The 19,288-nt window shown below is 43.5% G+C and overlaps 1 protein-coding gene across 1 annotated transcript in view; it reads left to right on the top strand.

The window, feature by feature from the left end:
- Positions 1 to 606: 606 nt before the first annotated feature.
- LOC309805263 (uncharacterized protein) overlaps positions 607 to 19,288 on the top strand; it is a gene marked incomplete at its 3' end in the record, with an annotated part of 34,754 nt that continues 16,072 nt past the window's right edge. Inside the window, exons 1-4 of the mRNA XM_082623196.1 lie at positions 607 to 745; positions 1,800 to 1,887; positions 5,774 to 5,900; positions 6,838 to 6,969. Coding sequence (XP_082479322.1) covers positions 1,855 to 1,887; positions 5,774 to 5,900; positions 6,838 to 6,969 — 292 coding nt within the window. The 5' untranslated portion in view covers positions 607 to 745; positions 1,800 to 1,854. The remainder of the gene's footprint in view (positions 746 to 1,799; positions 1,888 to 5,773; positions 5,901 to 6,837; positions 6,970 to 19,288) is intronic.

The following is a 19,288-nucleotide window of genomic DNA, read 5'->3' as shown; positions in this document are numbered from 1 at the left end:
GTGGGCTTCTCATTGAGGTGGCTTCTCTTTCTTGCCGAGCATGGGCTCTAGGTGCACAGGCTTCAGTAGTTGTGGCACATGGGCTCAGTAGCTGTGGCTCACCGGCTCTAAAGCACAGGCTCAGTAGTTCTGGCACACAGGTTTAGTTGCTCCAAGGCATGTGGGGTCTTCTGGGACCAGGACTCGAACCCGTGCTCCTTGCATTGGCAGGCGGATTCTCAACCACTTAGTCACCAGGGAAGTCCTCCATACACTCTTGTTGAAAGACTTACGGGGAAATAGGTTTGTTCTTGGCGGTTGTCTACTTGCCTTGCTCTCATTTACGCACATGCAGAGCTACAAGTCACTGCCCTGTAGGAACCTCGGTTTCCTCCTGGAAGAACCGGGAACCCAGGAGCCAGCAACCCAAGGAGCTCGACCACGAACCCAGAATGGGGTCTGGACAAGTGATAGGCTCAGCCAGGGCTCTCCTCGCAGACAAGCTCGAAGAACTACATTTCCCAGAATCTTTTGTTCTCGCATGGACTACATTTCCCAGAGGGGCTCGCGACTGTCCCTGCCCCGCCCCTCCCGGAGCTACGTGGGGCGTCGGGCGTCGGGCGTTTGCCGTTGGCTTGAGCTAATTACTCGCCAGAGGTCCGCCAGGGCGGCACCGCGTGGAGTCCCCAGCGGAAGCTTCTGTCCGGCCGTGGCAGTTCCGGAGCCTCCAGCCTGCGGCCCGCGGAACCCCCGATGCCTGGGCGAGGTGAGCGGCGGGGGGTAGGCAGGATGCGGGAGGGAGCACCGGGCTTCGGGAGGATCCGTCGCCGGGGCATGGGGCACAGGCCCAAGAGACGCGAGCCGGGTCTTTGTGGGCGCCGGCGGGCCGAGAGCCGGGCACCCCTGGCTCTGTTCGCCTTCCGCCCCCAGCCATCCCACTGACGTGCCCCTGAACGAGACAGGTCGGACACATCGTCCCCATCGGCTGGACCCAGCCACCCTCCTGCTTCTTCCCGACCAGTTCCCAGCGCGCTACCTGCTCAGTGCCTGCCGGCATTTGAGTTTGTTTCAGGCTGGCAGTGAACGTGAGAAAATTATTTCCTCCCCTTACCATCACCCCTGCACTCCCGAGTGACAGGCTTGTTTTACGCGAGAAGTGAGTCGCCAGCTTCCCCCAGTGGCAGAGCCAGGACTGGACCCAGGTCTTTGGTTTAATGTGCCCTTTCCTCAAGACAGCAGCCCCTCCCCGCCATAGGAGAGCTGATGTTTTCCCTTTTCAAAGCAGCTTTCTCTAGAAATCTGGAAATTGTTTCCTTGACAGGAGGGGGAGGAATTGGGTGGGAATGCTTGAGGTGGAGAAAAGTTGTCACATGCACGCAGGGAGGTTAGAGCAGGTGCTCTGGAGCCCGCGGTGCCTGGAACCCTGGTGCCACCCTCCCTGGCTGTGTGGACTGGGACAAGTTGCTCCCACTCTGCCCTCAGTTTCCTGATCTATAAAATGGGGTGCTGACAATGCCAACTGTGCTGTGGGACTCGATGATGTATTGATAGGTAGTGCCTGGCACGTGGTGAGGCTCAGGGAGTTGCTGCTACTGCTGATAGAGTCCTAGGACTTTTCCTCTGAGCCAGGGAAAGAGCTGGGCCTGGACCAGGATGACCCAGCCCTTCTCTCTGGTCCTGTCTAACCCTCGTTCCTTCTGACTTCCTTCTCTGGGGGCACTTGGCATCATTTTCAAGTGGTATAAAGGTTTCAGAGCTGCTGATTCTGAGGGGTGGAAAGCAGAAGGGGCTTCCTCCTGGTTCCCTTTTTCTTCTCTCAGATCTGGCTTCTGGAGACTTCTCCCATCCTAAGGTGAAACTGCCCAGAAAGAGGACATGGCTACTGAACAGAGGGAAGCAAGGTCTCAGGTGAGTTCATTGCCATCTCAGGTCTTAGAGATAGATGGGTGTTTTTTTTTTTGTTATTTTACCCTCAAACTGAAGTTTTCTCCCCAATACAGTCTTCACCAGGATTTGGAGCCCATGTCCTTCTGCCTTGGAAGAGTTGGTCCACCCTGGTGGATGGTGGATTGCATAGGGAATGCTTGCCTCCAACCCCCCAATCCATGGCCTGTGTTTCTCTTTTTTTTTCTAATAGACACTCTTTTATTCATTAATCTCAATTCACTGTATGATTACTGAATTGATAGGTAAGATGCCACATGTCTTATACCACTTGGGGTCAGAACAAACAAACATGCACACTTGGCAGAGTTCCTTTCTGGCCTGTCTCCTTTGCTCAGTCGTGTCCCCCTCCCTACCCTTGGCCAGAATGCTTTTCTTTTTCTTTCCGCCCTGAGAAATCCTCGTGATACCTTCGCCAGGCTTTTCCCAGTCCATAGTTTTTAGTTTTTCTCCATCTTAACTTTCTGGATCATGTGCCTTGCTTCTGTCACTCTCTTGAAAACTGATGTTGACCTGCCATTTTCATCTTTATGTTGTGAGAATGAGGGTGGGACCCCATCCAGGTGAGCCACTGTGTGAACAAAGGATAGCCATGCTGGTGGGGACATAGATGGAGAGCTCTCTTGACTCCAAGAGCAGAGAGAAGACTCCTCAGGAAGCAGCAGTGAGAGTTTCATGGGATATTGGTAGTGGAGAGGCAGTGTATACAGTGATTCCTCAGTGGGGCTTTTGAGCCAGATGGCCAGGTTTGTGCCCATCTCCTCTGTTGCTGTTAATGGGTCTTGGGCAAAAAACTCCACCTCTCTGTGCCTCAGTTTCTTTCCTCTCTGTGCCTCAGTTTCTTCACCTGTAAAGTGAATACAACAACTGGGCCTACCTCAAAGGGTAGATGAGAGGATCCTGGGAGTTAGTGCATGGAAAGCATTCTTATCAGGGCCGGGCACATAGTAGATGTTCAATATGTGGTGGTTGTGGTAGCTAAACGATATTATTCTAGTTCATGATGTCTATCTATCCACTGTTGGTAGATAGAAATGACTATACAGTGTCCTTCCTTTACTCATCCTCATCTAATAGTAGTTAACGTTGCTGGGGAATATCCTGAGGGCTTCACCTTTGTTCTCACTCTCATAGCGAAGCAGAAGTTATCACCCCCCTTTTACACTTGAAACTGAGGCTCAACGAAGTCAGGCAACCTGAAATCAAACCCAGGTATGTCTGGCCTCTAAGTTCATGTTAGTTATCATCCAGCCTTTCCTCTAGTACATCTTTCAGAACACAGGGCAGGCCTGGCTCCCAAATGACCAGAGTTCTCTGCAATGTGATGTTGTGTATCTTTTGGACCCATGAAATGTGGTAGTGGTTGATCTTCTGAGACTGTGGCTAGGACCTGCCTCTGCATATTTGGGCTACTTTTTTCTAAGCCCTTCCCATTCCATTCCAACAGAGCCAGGCTGCTCTCTTACCCAGAATCTTCTCCATCCCTGCTTGTGAGTCCTATGTGACATTTCTCCCTAACCTCACCTGCTGCCGATACATCAGTACTATGTGGAATTGTGTGTAAAACTCAGTGACAGGACGTTTAAGACCAGAGAGAGAATATACCCACCAAGTGCTGGGTTAAAAGAAAACTTCAGTTATCGTCTTGTCTCTGCCATTGGTAAAGTATGTGACCTGGTGTCTTAACTGCCCTGGACCTGGTGTTTCTCATCTCTAAAATGAGGATTGAACGAGGAAATAGTATATGGTCCTGTCCAGCGACACTTTTCTTGTTCAAATTGTTTCATGCGTTTTTCTTGTCTGCCAGTTGGATTGTAAATTCTTTTGAGGGCAAAGATCATTTCTTGTATTCCCTGCCATGTGCCAATAAATTATCTTATTATACATGCACTGCATGTTAATGTTAAAAATCTCAGAGAATAAAAACGTAAAATCACTCTTACCCCAACATGTTGAGATAATCATGGTCATACCTTTGGTATGCAGCCCTCAGAATAATTGTCTGTGTACCTTTCTTTATTTATTATTTATTGATGTACATGTGTACATATGTATGTATGTATATTTTTATTTTCTCATTTTAGCTTTTTATTTTGATAAAATACACATAAGATTAAACTCACCACTTTAATCATTTTTGAGTATATTGGCATTAAGTGCATTCACAGTGTTTTGCTACCATCACTGCTCTTTACCTCCATTGTATGGATTATCATTTATTACTTAAGCCTATGAGATAGGCGTTGAGAGGCAGTTCCTTGGATTGGAATTCTACCTCTACCACTGACCAGTGATATTGTGATTTATAATACGAAATATATATTTGGTCTTTGTCCCTGTTCCTGGCACATAATTTCCAAAACCCTTGTGATTTCCTAAGTGGTTAGTAATATATGCTTTTTATCCCTGAAATTACTTCAGAGCAATGAAGGCACAATGGGTGTGTTTTGTATCCACACCAGAGTTTATGTTAATGAGGTTACTTTTGTATCCCACCGAAGGATGCGGGCGAATTGCCAGGGGAACCAACCTTGATTAAAGTGTTGGAATTTTCAGTCCTGCCCCCCAATAACCCCTCTTATCCATCTGTCACCACCCTAGGAGATGAAAGTTGCATCAGTCGCCAATGGTCAGTGATTTAATCAATCGTGCCTATGTAATGAACCTCCATAAAAACCCAGAAGGGTTCAGAGTTCTTCCAGGTTGGTGAACATGTAGAGAGTCAGAGAGAATGGTGAATCCCGAGAGAGCATGGAAGCTGTGCACCCCTTCCCTGTGCCGCTCTTTCACCTGCCAGTTCCTATGTCTTCTTTTATAATAAACCAGTAATCTAGTAAGTAAATGTTTTCCTGAGTTCTGTGAGCCACTCTGGCAAATTAATGAAACCTGAGGAGAGGGTTGTAGAAACCTCCAATTTATAGCCAGTCAGTCAGCAGCACAGGTAACAACCTGGACTTGTGATTGACATTGAAAGGGGGCCAGTCTTGTGGGAATCTGACACTATCTTCAGGTGTCAGAATTGAGTTTAATTGTAGGACACCCAGCTGGTGTCCCACAATTGCTTGGTGTGTGGAAAACCCCCCACATCTGGTGTCAGAAGTGAAGTAGTGTTGTATTAAGAGTAGCGGAGACATGCAGGAGGAGTGAGTTTTCCCTTCATACCAGCTGTGTGACTTGGATAAATTTCTCTTTGTTTTCTCTTGTGTAAAATGGACACAATAATAGTACCTTCTTCATAGGGTTGTTGTGAAGATAAAATAAAGATATACACTAAAGGTTAATATAAAGCTCTAAGAATAGTACTTAGCCTGAAAAAAGCATTCAATAAATTATAGCTATTTTAATTTCCATTATTACTGTCCTCAAGCTTTAGGGAGCACAGAGTGCCTTCAGTTATTTAACCTAGTCTCTGTCGGTGATTATTGAGGTTGTTTCCATTTCTTTGCTGTTACTAACACCATGATAAATGTCCTTGCATGTGCATTTTTGTTCAGTGTTCATTATCAAACAAATATAGTAATTGGAGAGTTAAAGAGTATGCACATTTTAAAGCTTCTAATGTATGTTATCAAATTGCCAACAGGAAGATTATTCTAATTAACACTCCCACTAATGGCCTTAATACCTCCACCCATCTCTTGTAGCAGTTAACTCAGAGCCTGGTTCATACTTCCTGCTACTCAGTATCTATTTGTCATTGGTCAGTTGTTCATTAAGCAAATGACCTGGAACCTTCAGAACCTAGAATAATACAGAAGCATTTCATGGTAGCCCGTCTACTCCCCACTGCCGCCTTTTTCACCCTGTGTGATGGGTGGTCCTGGGTGAGCTGAGATGCTTGTCTCTACAGGTGTCAGTGACGTTTGAAGATGTGGCTGTGTTCTTTACACGGGATGAGTGGAGAAAGCTGGCTCCTTCTGAGAGAAACTTGTACCAAGATGTGATGCTGGAGAACTATAGTAACCTTGTCTCATTGGGTAAGGAAATTTTCCCTGTAGATACAGAGTTCAGAAATTGGGATACCTCAGCATCTGATTTCCTGGGTAAAAGCCCTGGGTCATTAAAAACTTTAGCTGAGTTTTGCCTTAGCACTGTGCAAACTGGATCTCCATAAATAAACCTGAAAACCTTTTTCTCCCTCGTAGGTATGGAATTGCCCCATGGATGGGACAGTCTACAGAGCTGCACATTAGAAATTCCCTCACTGCAGGCAACATTTTCCCACTATGACTGAACTATGATGTGTTTGCTCATCTCTTAACAGAGAGCATCCCTCAACCTTTTTCTTTGACCCAACACTGGCTTTTTTCAATTCTCTTTTACAGGGGTCAGCAAACTTTTTCTGTAAAGGGCCAGGGAGTAAATACTTTCAGCTTTGTGGGCCACATATAGTCTCTGTAACGTATTCCTTTTCTTGTTTTTTTTGAACCATTCTTTGCTCAAGGGCCATGCATAAACAGACAGTGGCCTAGATTTGGCCTATGACCCATAGTTTGCTGACTGCTGCCATCTTCCAAAGGGAGTCAGATAGTGTTTTCTCATTTTAAACAAGCTACTTGGTACATAATCCTTTCCACAGATACCTGTTACAAATATTAATTGAATCTGTACATTTAACATACATTTAATAGTATATACATATTCCCTCTTGTATAGAAAGCTATTAGCACCCTGTTAATCAAGTCTGCATGTTTATCATACTTCACTAACATACAACTAAATGTTACATTGCCCCTTGCTTTTACTCTAACACACCCCTCACATTGTGGGGGCACAACTGGAGCATCCCACAGAAGTTCTCTGTATCATCCTTTGAGTTTTCCGCTCAGATCTCAGATACCTCTTTGTGTCAAGGCAAAATCAAGTCTTTTTTTTTCTTTTTCTTTTTTTTTCTTCTTTTTGGTCTATGAGCAGGACTCCCATTTTCCAAACCTGAGGTGATCTCCCTGTTGCAGCAAGGAGAAGATCCCTGGAAGGTAGAGAAAGAAAGCCCTGGAGGCTCCTCTCTAGGTGAGTGGGTGCGGAATCTCTGCAGGCAGCAGTCTGGTAAGTGAGTGCATGTGCAACTCGGAGATGTTGGTCGGGGAATTTTCTGCAGGTTCTCAGTCCTGAAGAAGTTTTGGAGAAGGGATGCTAAGGCCCCTAGTCACAAGCTTCCTCTTCTTCTCTGATAATTACTGCACAAGTGAATCTCTCAGGATCTTTTCTCTTGTGATTTCCTGTTGTTTCAGAGGAGGGCTACATTGTCATGCATTCATTCAGCAAACTTAGTGCATTTAAGGAACTGCAGATAATTCATTCAGACTGAAGCTCAGGGTATATGGGAAAAGAAAGAGATGAGGAAGGAAATGAGATTAGAGAGCCAGGTGGGGGCCACACTATGAAGTGCTTTGGTACAGTTCTTAGGGATGGGAACTGTCCATGGATGACTGGAAATAATTGAAGAGTTTCAAGCAGAAGAGTTGTATGGTTGTTGATATTTTAGAAAAAATAGTCTGAGTCTGAGATACTTTAAACGTCCCTCAGTAAAGGCTAAAGAAGCTGAGGTGGGTCCCTACACTGGCACACAGCACCACAGTCAGAAAGCAGCAGCACTGGTGTGGGCAGAGCTCCAAGCTACGTGAAGGACTAAAGCAAGTTACGGTGCATTATTATGACATATCGCCATTTATGTGTAAAGAAAATTAGGTGGGTGTTTGTCTATATGCATTATGTGCGTGTAAGTGCCAAGAGAAAGGTCGGGGGACACCTAAGCTGGTAACTAGTTACATTTGGATTGGGACTGAGAATGGGCATTGATGAAAGGGGACTTTAGTTACATGCAATGTTATTAAAATTTTCACAGAGAATATATTCATGAGTCCTTATTACACAGTTTCAATTAACTAAGAATGGTTACTTTGGAAACACTGTTGGTCCTAGATTTGAAGTGAGGAAAAACTAGAGGTGGGAACCTTCTGGAGATTATTGCCTAATGTAGGCAAGACATTACCTGGAGGAAGGCATGTGCAGTGAGTTCAGGAAAGAGGAGAGGTCCCTTTATTAAGGGTATAGGACAGGTTCGGTGTGGGATGGGTTTCATTTGAAATGTTAGTGAAATATGGGTAGAGGTCACCAGTGGACAGCTGTAGAAGGTAAACAGGGTCAGAACTCAACAGGGAGGTCAGGGAGCCATGAGTGCAAAGGTGGCATTTGAAGCCTTGAGCTGAGCAGATGAGGGACCGGAGGAGAGGACAGAGTCCCAGGAAACCTCAGTTTTATGAGGTGGGTTAAGAAGGAAGAATCTGTGGCTGAGCCTGAGAAGAAGTCACCAGAGGAGAAAACTGGCAGATTGGGCTGTCATGGAAGTTGAGGACTGAGAGCTGTTGACTTGGGGAGGCCAGGGCTCTGGGGGAGCCAGGTTCTAAGCCTCGCTCACTGCTTCCCTGTCCCGTGATAAACAGCAGTGCAACCTTGGACAGAAGGATGCAGGTCCTGCCCTGGCGGAGCTCAGTGGAGGTGGAGGCTAATCGCACACAGGGCTGTGGAATGACAGCCTCCGGTGAGGACCTCGGGGGAAGAGCCGCAGGTGCTGTGAGAACGGGGAACAGGAGGAGTGCTGTGGGCAAGGCTTCCCGAGGAAGGGCCGGATCCCACATTGTGAGAAGCGTTCAGGCACAGGAAGAGCATGTCCGAGAGTCCAGACAAAGGAAGCCGGTGTGTGGAGACGGGAGCAGGGAGAGGGAGCCGGGACCTGAGAGCCAGGCACAGCCTCTGAGGAGTTGAAGTACCCTGGCCACAGGCCCAGGTTTATATTGTGCAAGGATCAGCCCACAACCAATGTGGAGCCACCTGCCATAGACGTAGTAGGACTTGTCTGAGGTTGCTGTCGGGTCCAGACGAGTCAGTGATGACCCCTCACAATGCGGGCCCAGCAGAAGGGCTGTGGGACAGGCTGTCTCGATCCCTAAAGCACCCACACCTTTAGTAGAGCTCGTTCTTCCCCGTATAATGTGAGATCTTTTGAGGTGGGAACCACACGTATCTCTCCTTTTATCTTTTAACTGTCACTTGGGAGAAATATTCTAATTTTGTGGGAACTGCTAGAGACCACCACAAAGTAAACAGAGAACACAGGCAGCAGGAAACCAGTGGAGAGTTTAGGAGGGGCGTCAGGTGTGGACTGAGTATGGCGTGGAAGATCAAAGGAAGAGATGGAAGAATTGTTCCCTTTCCATTTGCCTCGGGAGCCTCTGATCCATGAGGAGTCCCCCTTCCTGAGTGAAATGTTAGTTGGATTAAACTGAATAGAAAGTATGACTGGAGTCGAAAGCTGTCCAGAGAGACCCTGAAGACACCTAGTGGTGATGTCAAGTCCTTCTCAGAGTTGGGAAACTGTCCCCAAAGGAAAACTCTGAGTGGGTGTCTGGAGGAAGTAAGGCCATCAGAGCCAAGCAGTGTGTGCATTTCTCTTGATGGGATGAACCTCCTCTCTTTGGTCAAAGGAGACAGTGAGATGGGGCGTCCTGGGTGTGCTGGCGTGTGGTTGTGTCTCTCCTGCACCCCTGGCGAGTCTCCCATTTGCCTGGACTAAAGTGCCCTTGGAACAGTTTCCCTTCCAAGGGGAGCTCACTTCCCTGTGAGCTTAGGTGAGGGACCTGGATGTTCTTGGAAGTACCTTGATCATTAACTGTAGGCCAAAACCAAAAACCAACCCTTTGAAAAACCGGTGACAGAAAAGCTTATGCTTCCAGGGTAGGACTCCTAGAACCTCTAATTGCCTCCAAGTGTGTTTTTAAAATATAATTTTCACTTCAAGACTCCTCACAAATAGGAAAAACAAGACAAAAAGGGAAAACAAACTGTCATCCCTGGATCTGTATGTTTCATGTTGAGAGATGGGAGGAAATGGCTCAAAGGGTACACGTCTCATCTGAGTCTCTTACTTAAGAAATGAGTCCAAAGTCTAATCACTATTCTGGCATATTATGTATATAAGTTATATATATATATAAAATAAGCATAATGTGATTCAATCAACTTGAACGTCTCATGAGTTTGATTTACACCTAACATGAAAATATTCTTTTATTCAAAAAGTTTAAAATCCAGGGATGATCTAGGTAAACAGTTACCTCCAATGAAAAGGTGTTTTTCTTTCTTTGTCTTTTTCTCTTCCTTTGTTATATTTATGCAAGAATTCAGGGCAGACTGAACCTGGAAGGGTGGTCAGCTAAGGGGTTGCTTGTGGACTGCCTTCGACTCACTGAGACTTGCTGGGGCTTCATCTGCACAGAGAATAGGGGTCTTTTTCTAATTTGCAGAAAGGTGCTGTAGGGGTTATAGCGGCAACCTAATGAAATATCATGCAGTGATTTTAAGGAGTGAATTTCTTACAAGGTGAAAGTTGAGCCCAAATGCTCTGTAGCCCTGTTTACTATGTTTGATTTAGTCTTGTTCTCATCCCCTGCGCTCCTCTTCTGCCACCAACATCTACTGTCCTTGTAGCTGCCAGAATGGTCTATTTAAAAGATAGATCAGGTCATCTCACTCGCATGCTCAAAACCTCTAGTGGCTTCTATCACATAGAACACAATCCAAAGCCCGCAGCGTGGCCCTCAGAGGCCTTTGTGGTCTGGCCCCAGCTACCTCTTTGCCTTCACCTCCTTCCTCTCTGCCCTTCATTGGAGAACTCTAATCACCCTGGCCTCCTTGTAGTTCATCAGGAAGGCCAAGCAGGCTCCCACCTCAGGGCCTCTGCAGTTGCTTTTTCCTCTCCTGGACCATTCTTCCTGATGGCCAGGAGCCCACTTGACTCACTTCCTCACACTATACAGGTTTCTGCTCAGATGGCACTTTGTCAGTTAGACACAGCTCATCCTTTGTTCTTTGTCCTCCACAGGACACAGGTCCTTTGTCCTCCACATTCTTTATCCCCTCACCATGCTTCATTTTCTCTCAGAGTACTTATTACTGCCAAATAGTACATATTTATTTATTATCAGCTCTTCCTCTGGATTGTAAATTCCCTCATGCTGGGTTGTCTGTTTCATTTGTTCCCATGTCCCCAGTACCTAAAATAGTGTCTGGTCAGAGTCAGCTTCCAGTTAGTGAATGTATGAATGACTTGGTTAGGTAGTCGTGATGGAGACCGAAAAAAGGGAACCAGTTGCAGAGATATTTGGCAGATAAAAGCAACAGGACTTGGAGATGGTTTAGATATGGAAGATAGAGGAGATGGAGTTGTCAAGGATGCGTGCTTGGTTTGTGGTTTGTTCTGGGATGGACAGTGATATCATTCACTGAGATAGTGGTGCTAGGAGATCAGAATTGGGGGATGGTATAAATATGGTTTTGGATGACTTAAATTGTCTTTGGTTGACCCAGTTATTCAAGTGGAGATGTCAAATAGCCTGTTTGATTTGGAGTTCCACCCCTTATAATATACCCTGGGCATTAAATGTAAATTTGGGAGACCCTGTCACTAAAGATAATTGAAAGAGTGGTTGAGTTTGAGTTAGCCTGTGGAGTGGATTCAGAGTACAGCAAGAGCAAGAAAGAGCCTAGGACTCAATCTTGAGGAACTCTGGCATTTCATGGCTAGGCAGAGAGAAATGAACCCATAGGGAAGACAAGGGTAAGGTGTACTATAGAAGGAAACACGGGAGTCTAGTGTCATTGAAGTCAAGTCTCATAAAGGATGGTATCAGTAAAGGTAGGGAAAAGTAGATGAACTTGAGACATATTTAGATGGCAGAATAAACAAGTCTTGGTAATTGATTAGCGGAGGGAGAGGTGTGAAGGATGCCTTTTAAAGTTTTGATTCAGAACTGGTGCCAATTACAGAGACAAAAAGGTTATACAGGTTGGGGGAGGAAATAATCATAAATTCAGTTGAGCTGTCTTTGAGACACTCAAGTTGCTGTTTTGAGCTGGGTTTTGTATAATTAGGTATGGAGAGTAGAGAAGTCTTGCCTAGAGTATGTTTATAGATGAAGCTGGCCTGTGGAAAGGGTACAGAGTGAAAAGAATCAGGGGCCTAGCACTCAAACCTACGGAACTCAGGTAGAGGAAAATGAGCACACAAAGGAGATTGAAGCTGGTGGAACATGAGAAGAATTTGAGGCAAGTTCAGGGTCACTGTAGCTTAGGTAGTGAGCATCTGAAGGAAAATGAGGGGTCACTATCAGATGCTGCTGAGAGGTAAGTTAGGTGGGGACTGAAGAGAGCATCTTGCCTTTGTCACATGAAGGTTATGGTTGCCTTAGAGTAGTGGTAAGGACAGAAGCCAGAATGGAGCCCATGAGGGGTGAGTGAGCAGGAGGAGATAAATATGTGTGGGATACGACAAGGTGAGATGTGACATGGAGGCAGTAGCTGGAGAGCTCTTCTATGCAAATATAAACAAATATTTCTTGTTTTTCTCTGTCCACTCCAATTATATTATACAGCACACATTATTCTGCCCCTTTCTCTTGATATATATTGAAACTCTTTCCATGTCAGTACATAAAGAGCTTCCTCATTCTAAGGAGTAGTTCTACGGCCTTCAGCTAGCTCTCTTCTTGGCTGGCAGAAGAGGTGATTTTGGTTGTATGTGGCTTTGGATAATGTTAGCCCATTGGGTCCAGTTTGGGCTAGAATTTTATAAATGCTGTGGTTTCTAATTAGCAATATGGATATTGGTTTAAAGCTGTACCTTTATCGTGTACCCATATGATGTCCTGGTGTATTACAGTTAGAGTTAATCCAACTGTCCATCAAAGGAATCTGGTTGAATAAGCTGAGGGACATTCTCATGGTGGAATTCTCACTGTAAATAAGAATGAGGAAGAATTCTGTAAATTCCACTGTGGGGTGATAATATTACTAAGTAGGGGAAAGTGCAGAACAGAACAGTGAGAATAGGAGTTTTATCAAAGGAAGGAGGAGATACCAAAAAAGACAAAGTGTATATTTGCTTATATTAAAAAAAAATAGAGAAGCCAAAAAAAAAAGGATAAAAGCAGATCTATAAAAATGGTTACCTATAAGGTGAAGGAAGAAAAAGAAAAAGGATTGAGAGAACAAGGATAGAATGTAGAATTTTTTTAAGGTACCTTGTTTTTATAATGTTGACTTTGGAACCATAAAAATGTTTATAGGGCTTCCCTGGCGGCGCAGTGGTTGAGAGTCCGCCTGCCGATGCAGGGGTTCGTGCCCCGGTCCGGGAAGATAACCACATGCCACAGAACGACTGGGCCGTGAGCCATGGCCACTGAGCCTGTGTGTCCAGAGCCTGTGCTCCACAGCGGGAGAGGCCAAAACAGTGAGAGGCCCAAGTACCGCAAAAAAAAAAAAAAAAAATTTAAATTATAAAACAAGATTAAACAAAAATGAAAAAGTGTTCCATAAATATTGAAAGCAAAATGAAACAAATGACCCTAATTGTGTTTCAGGTTGTTGGCTTAGTCACAGAGAAAAATTATCTCAAATGCTTTTAAATCACAGCAGCTTGAATAAAGATCCTTAGTGATTTATATAAATATTGTGGTTTATAATAAGTAATATATATTTGGTACAGAGCTCCTAAAACCCTGGGAATTCCTAGGTGATGAGAGCCACAAAGGTGTCTTTGTTATGTTAATGAGGTTTCTTTTGGACCCTATCTTAAGATGGGGCCTGGTTGCCATAACCAATCATGTGATTAGAGGTTTGAAAGTTGACCTCCAGGGAGGGGAGGGGGACTGGAGGTTGAATTAGTTGCCAGTGGCCAATGATTTAATCAATCATGCCTGTATAATGGCGCCTCCATAAAAACCCAAAAGGACAGATTCAGAAAGCTTCTGGGTTGGTGAATATGTGGAGATCTGGGGAGTGTGGTGTACTTAGAGAGGGCTTAGAAATTCCATTCCCTTTCCCCATACATTGACCTGTGCATCTCTTCCATCTGGCTGTTCCCAAGTTATATCCTCTTACAATTAACTGGTGATCTAGTAAGCAGAATGTTTCTCTGAGTTCCATGAGCCACTGTAGCAAATTAACCAAACCTAAGAAGGGGGTCGTGGGAACCTCTGATTTATAGCCAGTTGGTCAGAAGTACAGATGATAACCTGGGTTTGTAACTGGTGTCTGAGGGAGGCAGGGGGCAGTCTTGTAGGACTGAACGCTTAACCTGTGGGATATGATGCTATCTCCAGGTAGATAATGTCAGAGTTGAGCTGAGTTGAGGACACCCAGTTGGTATCCAAGTATTGCTTATTATTGATGTGGAAACCGCCCCCCCCCACCACATTGGAATTGGGTGAAGAACATGTAATTAATACCTTACAGGCAAAAATAACTTCAAACAATAATGTTGATTTTGGTGGTTATAATAAAAATATGTGTTTATGTTTACAAATAGAGTTCTTATCTTTGAGAAATGTGTTCTGAAGTATTATTGATGAAATGATATAATACAGAATTAGCGTACTTTAGCATATGCTAATGAAAGAGACGTAAGGGAGTTGTATTAATTTTCTCAGCCTGCTCCAACAAAGTGCCACAAACTGTGTGGCTTTAAACAACAGAAATTTATTGTCTCACAGTTTTGTGGGGCGATTCTCCCTCTGAAACTCCAGGTAGAATCCTTCCTTGCCTCTCCCTACCTTCTGGATGTGGCCAGTGGTCCTTGTTCCTTGGCTTGCAGCTGCATCACTCCAGTCTCTGCTTCTCTTGTCACTTGGTGTTCCCCTGGGGTATCTTGACATGGTCTTTCTGTGCTTGCCTGTGTCCAAGTTTCCCTTTTATAAAGACACCAGTCATATTAGAACCTACCCTAATCACCTCATCTCAACTTGATTGAATCTGCAAAGTTACTTAACCTTACCAAATAAGGTTATATTCTGAGTTATTGGAAATTAGGACTTCAACATATCTTTTTTGGGTGATGCAATTCAACCCATAATAAGGTAATAGATGAAACAGCATTAGTGATTGTTGATGCTGGCTTGGCAATTCATTGTACAATTCACTCCACTTTTGTACATGCTGAACATCTTCCATAATAAAAAACTGTAAAAATCAGAATTACCAACAACAGAATTTCTAAAACAGCATTTCTCTTTTTCACCAACACAGGCATTCTGGAATACATTTACAGATGTGTAGTTCTGCCCCCATCGTGGTGTTGTGTGTAATTCTCAGCATATAGCTCCCTCAATTCTCTGACTCTAGAAAACCTTATGAGACTGCAAATGCATGTGACATTTTTATAGGAATAATTTTGAATCTGACCACCTGTAGGATAAGGTGGGAAGGATATAGGTCTGGAAAGTTGGCTTGGGTTCAAAGATTTTGATGCTGCCTTTAGCCCTCACACTATCCCTCCATCTAATCTATGGCTAATCCTTTAAAATCCCATTTTAGACATTTCTTCCCCCAAATTCTGGCCACCACTAGTACGCCTTCCCAGCTTGTACTTGGTACTATCTGAGGGTAGTTTGGATGTTGTTGTAAGCTCACATTTTCATCCATTTCTGTCTTGTGTTTTTGTTGTATAAATTACCACACTTCTCCTTTTTTGTCTCTAATGCCAAACTGGGAGCTCCTTAAAGAAGTTAACTGTTTCTTTTCATTACCAGATCTGGAATGTCTTGTGGATCACATGCCTAAGATAGAGCCTGACATGTTGTAGGTGCTTTTTAAGTATTTGCTGAATGAATTAAATAAGGAGCAGTCAGTGCTTTTTGAAATAATAAGAGGAGTTCTATATAGTAAGAAGGTTAAGTTCAGTGGGAAGTAATACTAGAAAGGTGAGAAACAGGTCGGGATCACCTTGAAGGTCAATAGCAATAGTCACTATTGAGTAAGGAGATCCTGAACTTGGATGTATTAATGATGGTTGTTAGAGACATCTTAGTGAAGAGATTCAAGGGAATTTGATGACTGACTAGACTTGGAATGCAGGGGAGAGAAGCTTCTGAGATGAAACTAAGAATTGATGGCAAAGGAGCTGAAGAAGTTATGATATAATTCAGAACTTGGAAACACAAAAAGAGTTTGAAAGGAATGCACTGGATTCGGATTTGGACAAGCTGAATTTGAAGAAAAATCCTCAAATGAAGAGTCTAGCAGGCAGCTGGAAATACCTCTGTAAAGTGTTTTGAGGCTCAGGATAGTCATTCAGATAGGAGGTGTGGGAGTGGATGAAATCATCTAGGGAGAGAAGGTTGAAGAGAGACTCACAGAGTTTCATAAGCACCAAGGGAGGAGAAACTAGACCTAATGACAGGAACTAGTCAGGGTGGTGGTCATTGGCGAAATCACCTGTTCTCTAAACTTCTGACCTAAGTCATAACCTTGTTCATGAGTTAGCTCAGGCCCAGGCTTGATTCTGGGAGAGAGCAAAAGTTGAACTGCACTTCAGGAGACATATCTTAGACCTACAGAAAACTTTAAGCAGACCATAAAGAACAGTTAGGATGTCCATAATCCAGGACTGATGTCCCCTTCCTTGGGAAACATGACTGTTTTAAGTTATTAGTCCCATTCTGGACTAAGGCATTGGCACTTGAAGTAGAGTTGAGGTGAGTTTCCCAGTATTGGTATGGACCCTTGTAGCTATAATTACTTGCATTAAAAAATAAAAACTCCCCATGTCCTGTTTCTCTATTCTCCCTTAAACAGAACTTTTCAAAAGCATTTCTATACTTGATGTCTCCATGTTCTCACCTCCCATTGTTTCTTCTGTGCACTCCAGTAGGGCTTTCTTCCTTACTAGTCCATGAAAAGCAGTTATTAAATCCCAGACAGTCTCCATCTTGGCACAATCAGGGTTAAGTTTTTAATTCTTAAATTGTTTAACAAAGTTGATCATTGCCTCCTCACTGGAGTACTTTCTTCCTTTGGCTTCTGGACCACCATACTCTTCTGCTTTTCTTCCTTTTCTTGCCCTCTAGTATTACAATGCCTAAGTGATTTTTTCAGTTCTTCAGCTTCTTTTTCTTTTTTGGCTGTGTTGGGTCTTCATTGCTGCGCACAGGCTTTCTCTAGTTGCAGCAAGCGGGGGTTCTTTGTTGCGGTGCACGGACTTCTCATTGTAATGTCTTCCCTTGTTGCGGAGCACGGGCTCCAGGTGCACAGGCTCAGCAGTTGTGGATCATTACCTGGTCCATAGTACGCAGTTAATAAATATTTGTGAATGGAAAGGATGTCTCCAGCATATGCAAATATAACAAAATAAGAAAAAAAAACATGTAGTGCTCCAGAAACTGCATGTAGTTCAGTATACATGGCAAGAAACCAGGGGAGGGAGATGAGTACCGAGGTGAATAAAGGTCAGATCATGAAACACCTTGTTGACCATGTTAAGTACTCTGGACCGTACTTATATACAAATCATTGAAGATAATTTGGAGGATCTTACAGAAGTTTGCAACATGGTAAGATGTGGATTTTAGAAAGATTACTGTGGCTACAGTGTGGAGACTGAATTGACAGCGAGATTTGAGGTGGGGAGACTAGTTAGGAGTCTATGGTGGAAGAGTAAAGCATGAGAAACAGAGTACCATTTAGGTACCCGAGCCCAGTGCTCAGGGCTCTAGTAAAGTTGTTGGTTGTAAAACTGCAGTCCTTACATTCAGACCTAAGGCAGGGTCTCTAACTTTGCCTTATAAACTACAATCCAAAATTTTGGAATCTTGCTATTTTCTTCCCAGCTCGTGTAGTAACCTAGAACCAATGACTGATGTTCACAGGGAAAGTACTCCATTTTTACCACTGCCTCCCACACTTGTGCCCAAATAATGTTATTGAAATTTGGATCACTTAAGCAAGACTTAGATGGATAAGGAAATTGAAAGGTGTTGAACAGAAAATAAAAAAAAAACCTCCTCTTTCTGTTACAACAAATAGTAAAGATTAGAGAGCAGATAGGTTTTGTGATTGGCTAAGTGAAAAAGAGCTATTACCCAAAATGCACATTATGGTCTCTTCCAGAAGATGTGGTTCCTAATTTAATGAGTGATTTATTGATACTTACCTATATATGTATTTTAAAATGAGTGTTATTCTCACTTGCTCGGCTTGGCAAATATCAGTGCCTTAAAAAAATAGTAAAGATGGGTGCATTTAAAATTAGTCAGAGAGGGTGTGTAGAATGGGGGAAAAAATCCCAAACCCTAGGGAAAGCAGTTTTAAAGTGGAAATAGAAAGTTACCCATGAAGGAAACTGAGAAGTTAACACTGGTAGAAGAAAAGAGAAAAGCAGAATATATTATGTTCACCAAGCAGAGAGAATCTGTAAACAGGTGAGAAAGTGAATGTCAGATAGGAATCTCAAAATACAGTGAGTTGCAAAGGAGCCCTTTAAATGGTTACTCTAGCCCAGGAGAAAATGCCAAAATATATGTATACCTATTCCCCACCAGAATTTAATATTCAATGAATTGTGTCCTTACCCAACTTTAAAATTTATTGAATTTAATTCTGTTTTTTACCACCTTATCATGTTAGCCCTTTTTACCATTTTGTTTATTCCTGTCTTATTGATCTTTGACTCTTTTCTATGCTGCTTGCATAGCATCTCCTGCTTGATAAATGAGCAAGGCTGCTTTCTTATCTTGCAACTTTTGGCTTCATGCCTACCTGTTGGCACCTCTGTAGATTAATTCAGTAATTACTTCCTGTTTGAACTGGCTCTGAAACCCTCCCACTGCTTGTATAATGTACTGTCCTGGAAGGCAACTTCTCATGCAAGTCTTGAATCCTGTGTGTGTGTGTGTGTGTGTGTGTGTATGAAATTAATATATAAATAATTGAGATTATTTGACATTGTTCAAATTAGGTATATATAAGTTATTAAGGAAGGTTAACAAAACAAACATTTTGTGTATAATTCAGATGCCATTAGGAGGATCTGTAGGTGAATAGGGCATGCTAATCTGCTTGCAGAGAACATTAGGGTAGAAAAGGAAAGTGAAAATATTTAGATATAGATAAATATAATTACATATATAGAATATATAGATATATATTTTTAACACTGTGGTGAGTGCCTATAATAACAGGAATGCTCTGTGGAAACTCACAGTCAAGAAGGGACTCAGAGTTAACCTTTGGACTGAGTCTGAAGGATACAAAGGAATTTGGCATGAGGGAAAAGGTATGAAGACTTTCCAGATTAGGAATGATTACACAAAGAAGAAAAATGTCATGAAGATAATTTAGGATTCTATCATAGGCTTTGGACTCTGATCCCAGGCTGCCTTTTCCAATTCATGGCTCCCCTTTGAATCCCTCTTCTCCATTTTCCATTAGCCAATTCTTCTGATCACTCTTACACTCACCCTCTTTAAATGGGTTTGTTTAATCTTTTCTCCACCCTGTTGTTCTCAACTCATGTTGATTGATTCTCTGTACTGCT

Source organism: Mesoplodon mirus (assembly GCF_964341445.2).
Source record: "Mesoplodon mirus genome assembly, chromosome: 5".
NCBI classification, from domain to species: Eukaryota; Metazoa; Chordata; class Mammalia; order Artiodactyla; family Ziphiidae; genus Mesoplodon; species Mesoplodon mirus.
This window is presented reverse-complemented; position numbering and strand designations above follow the sequence as displayed.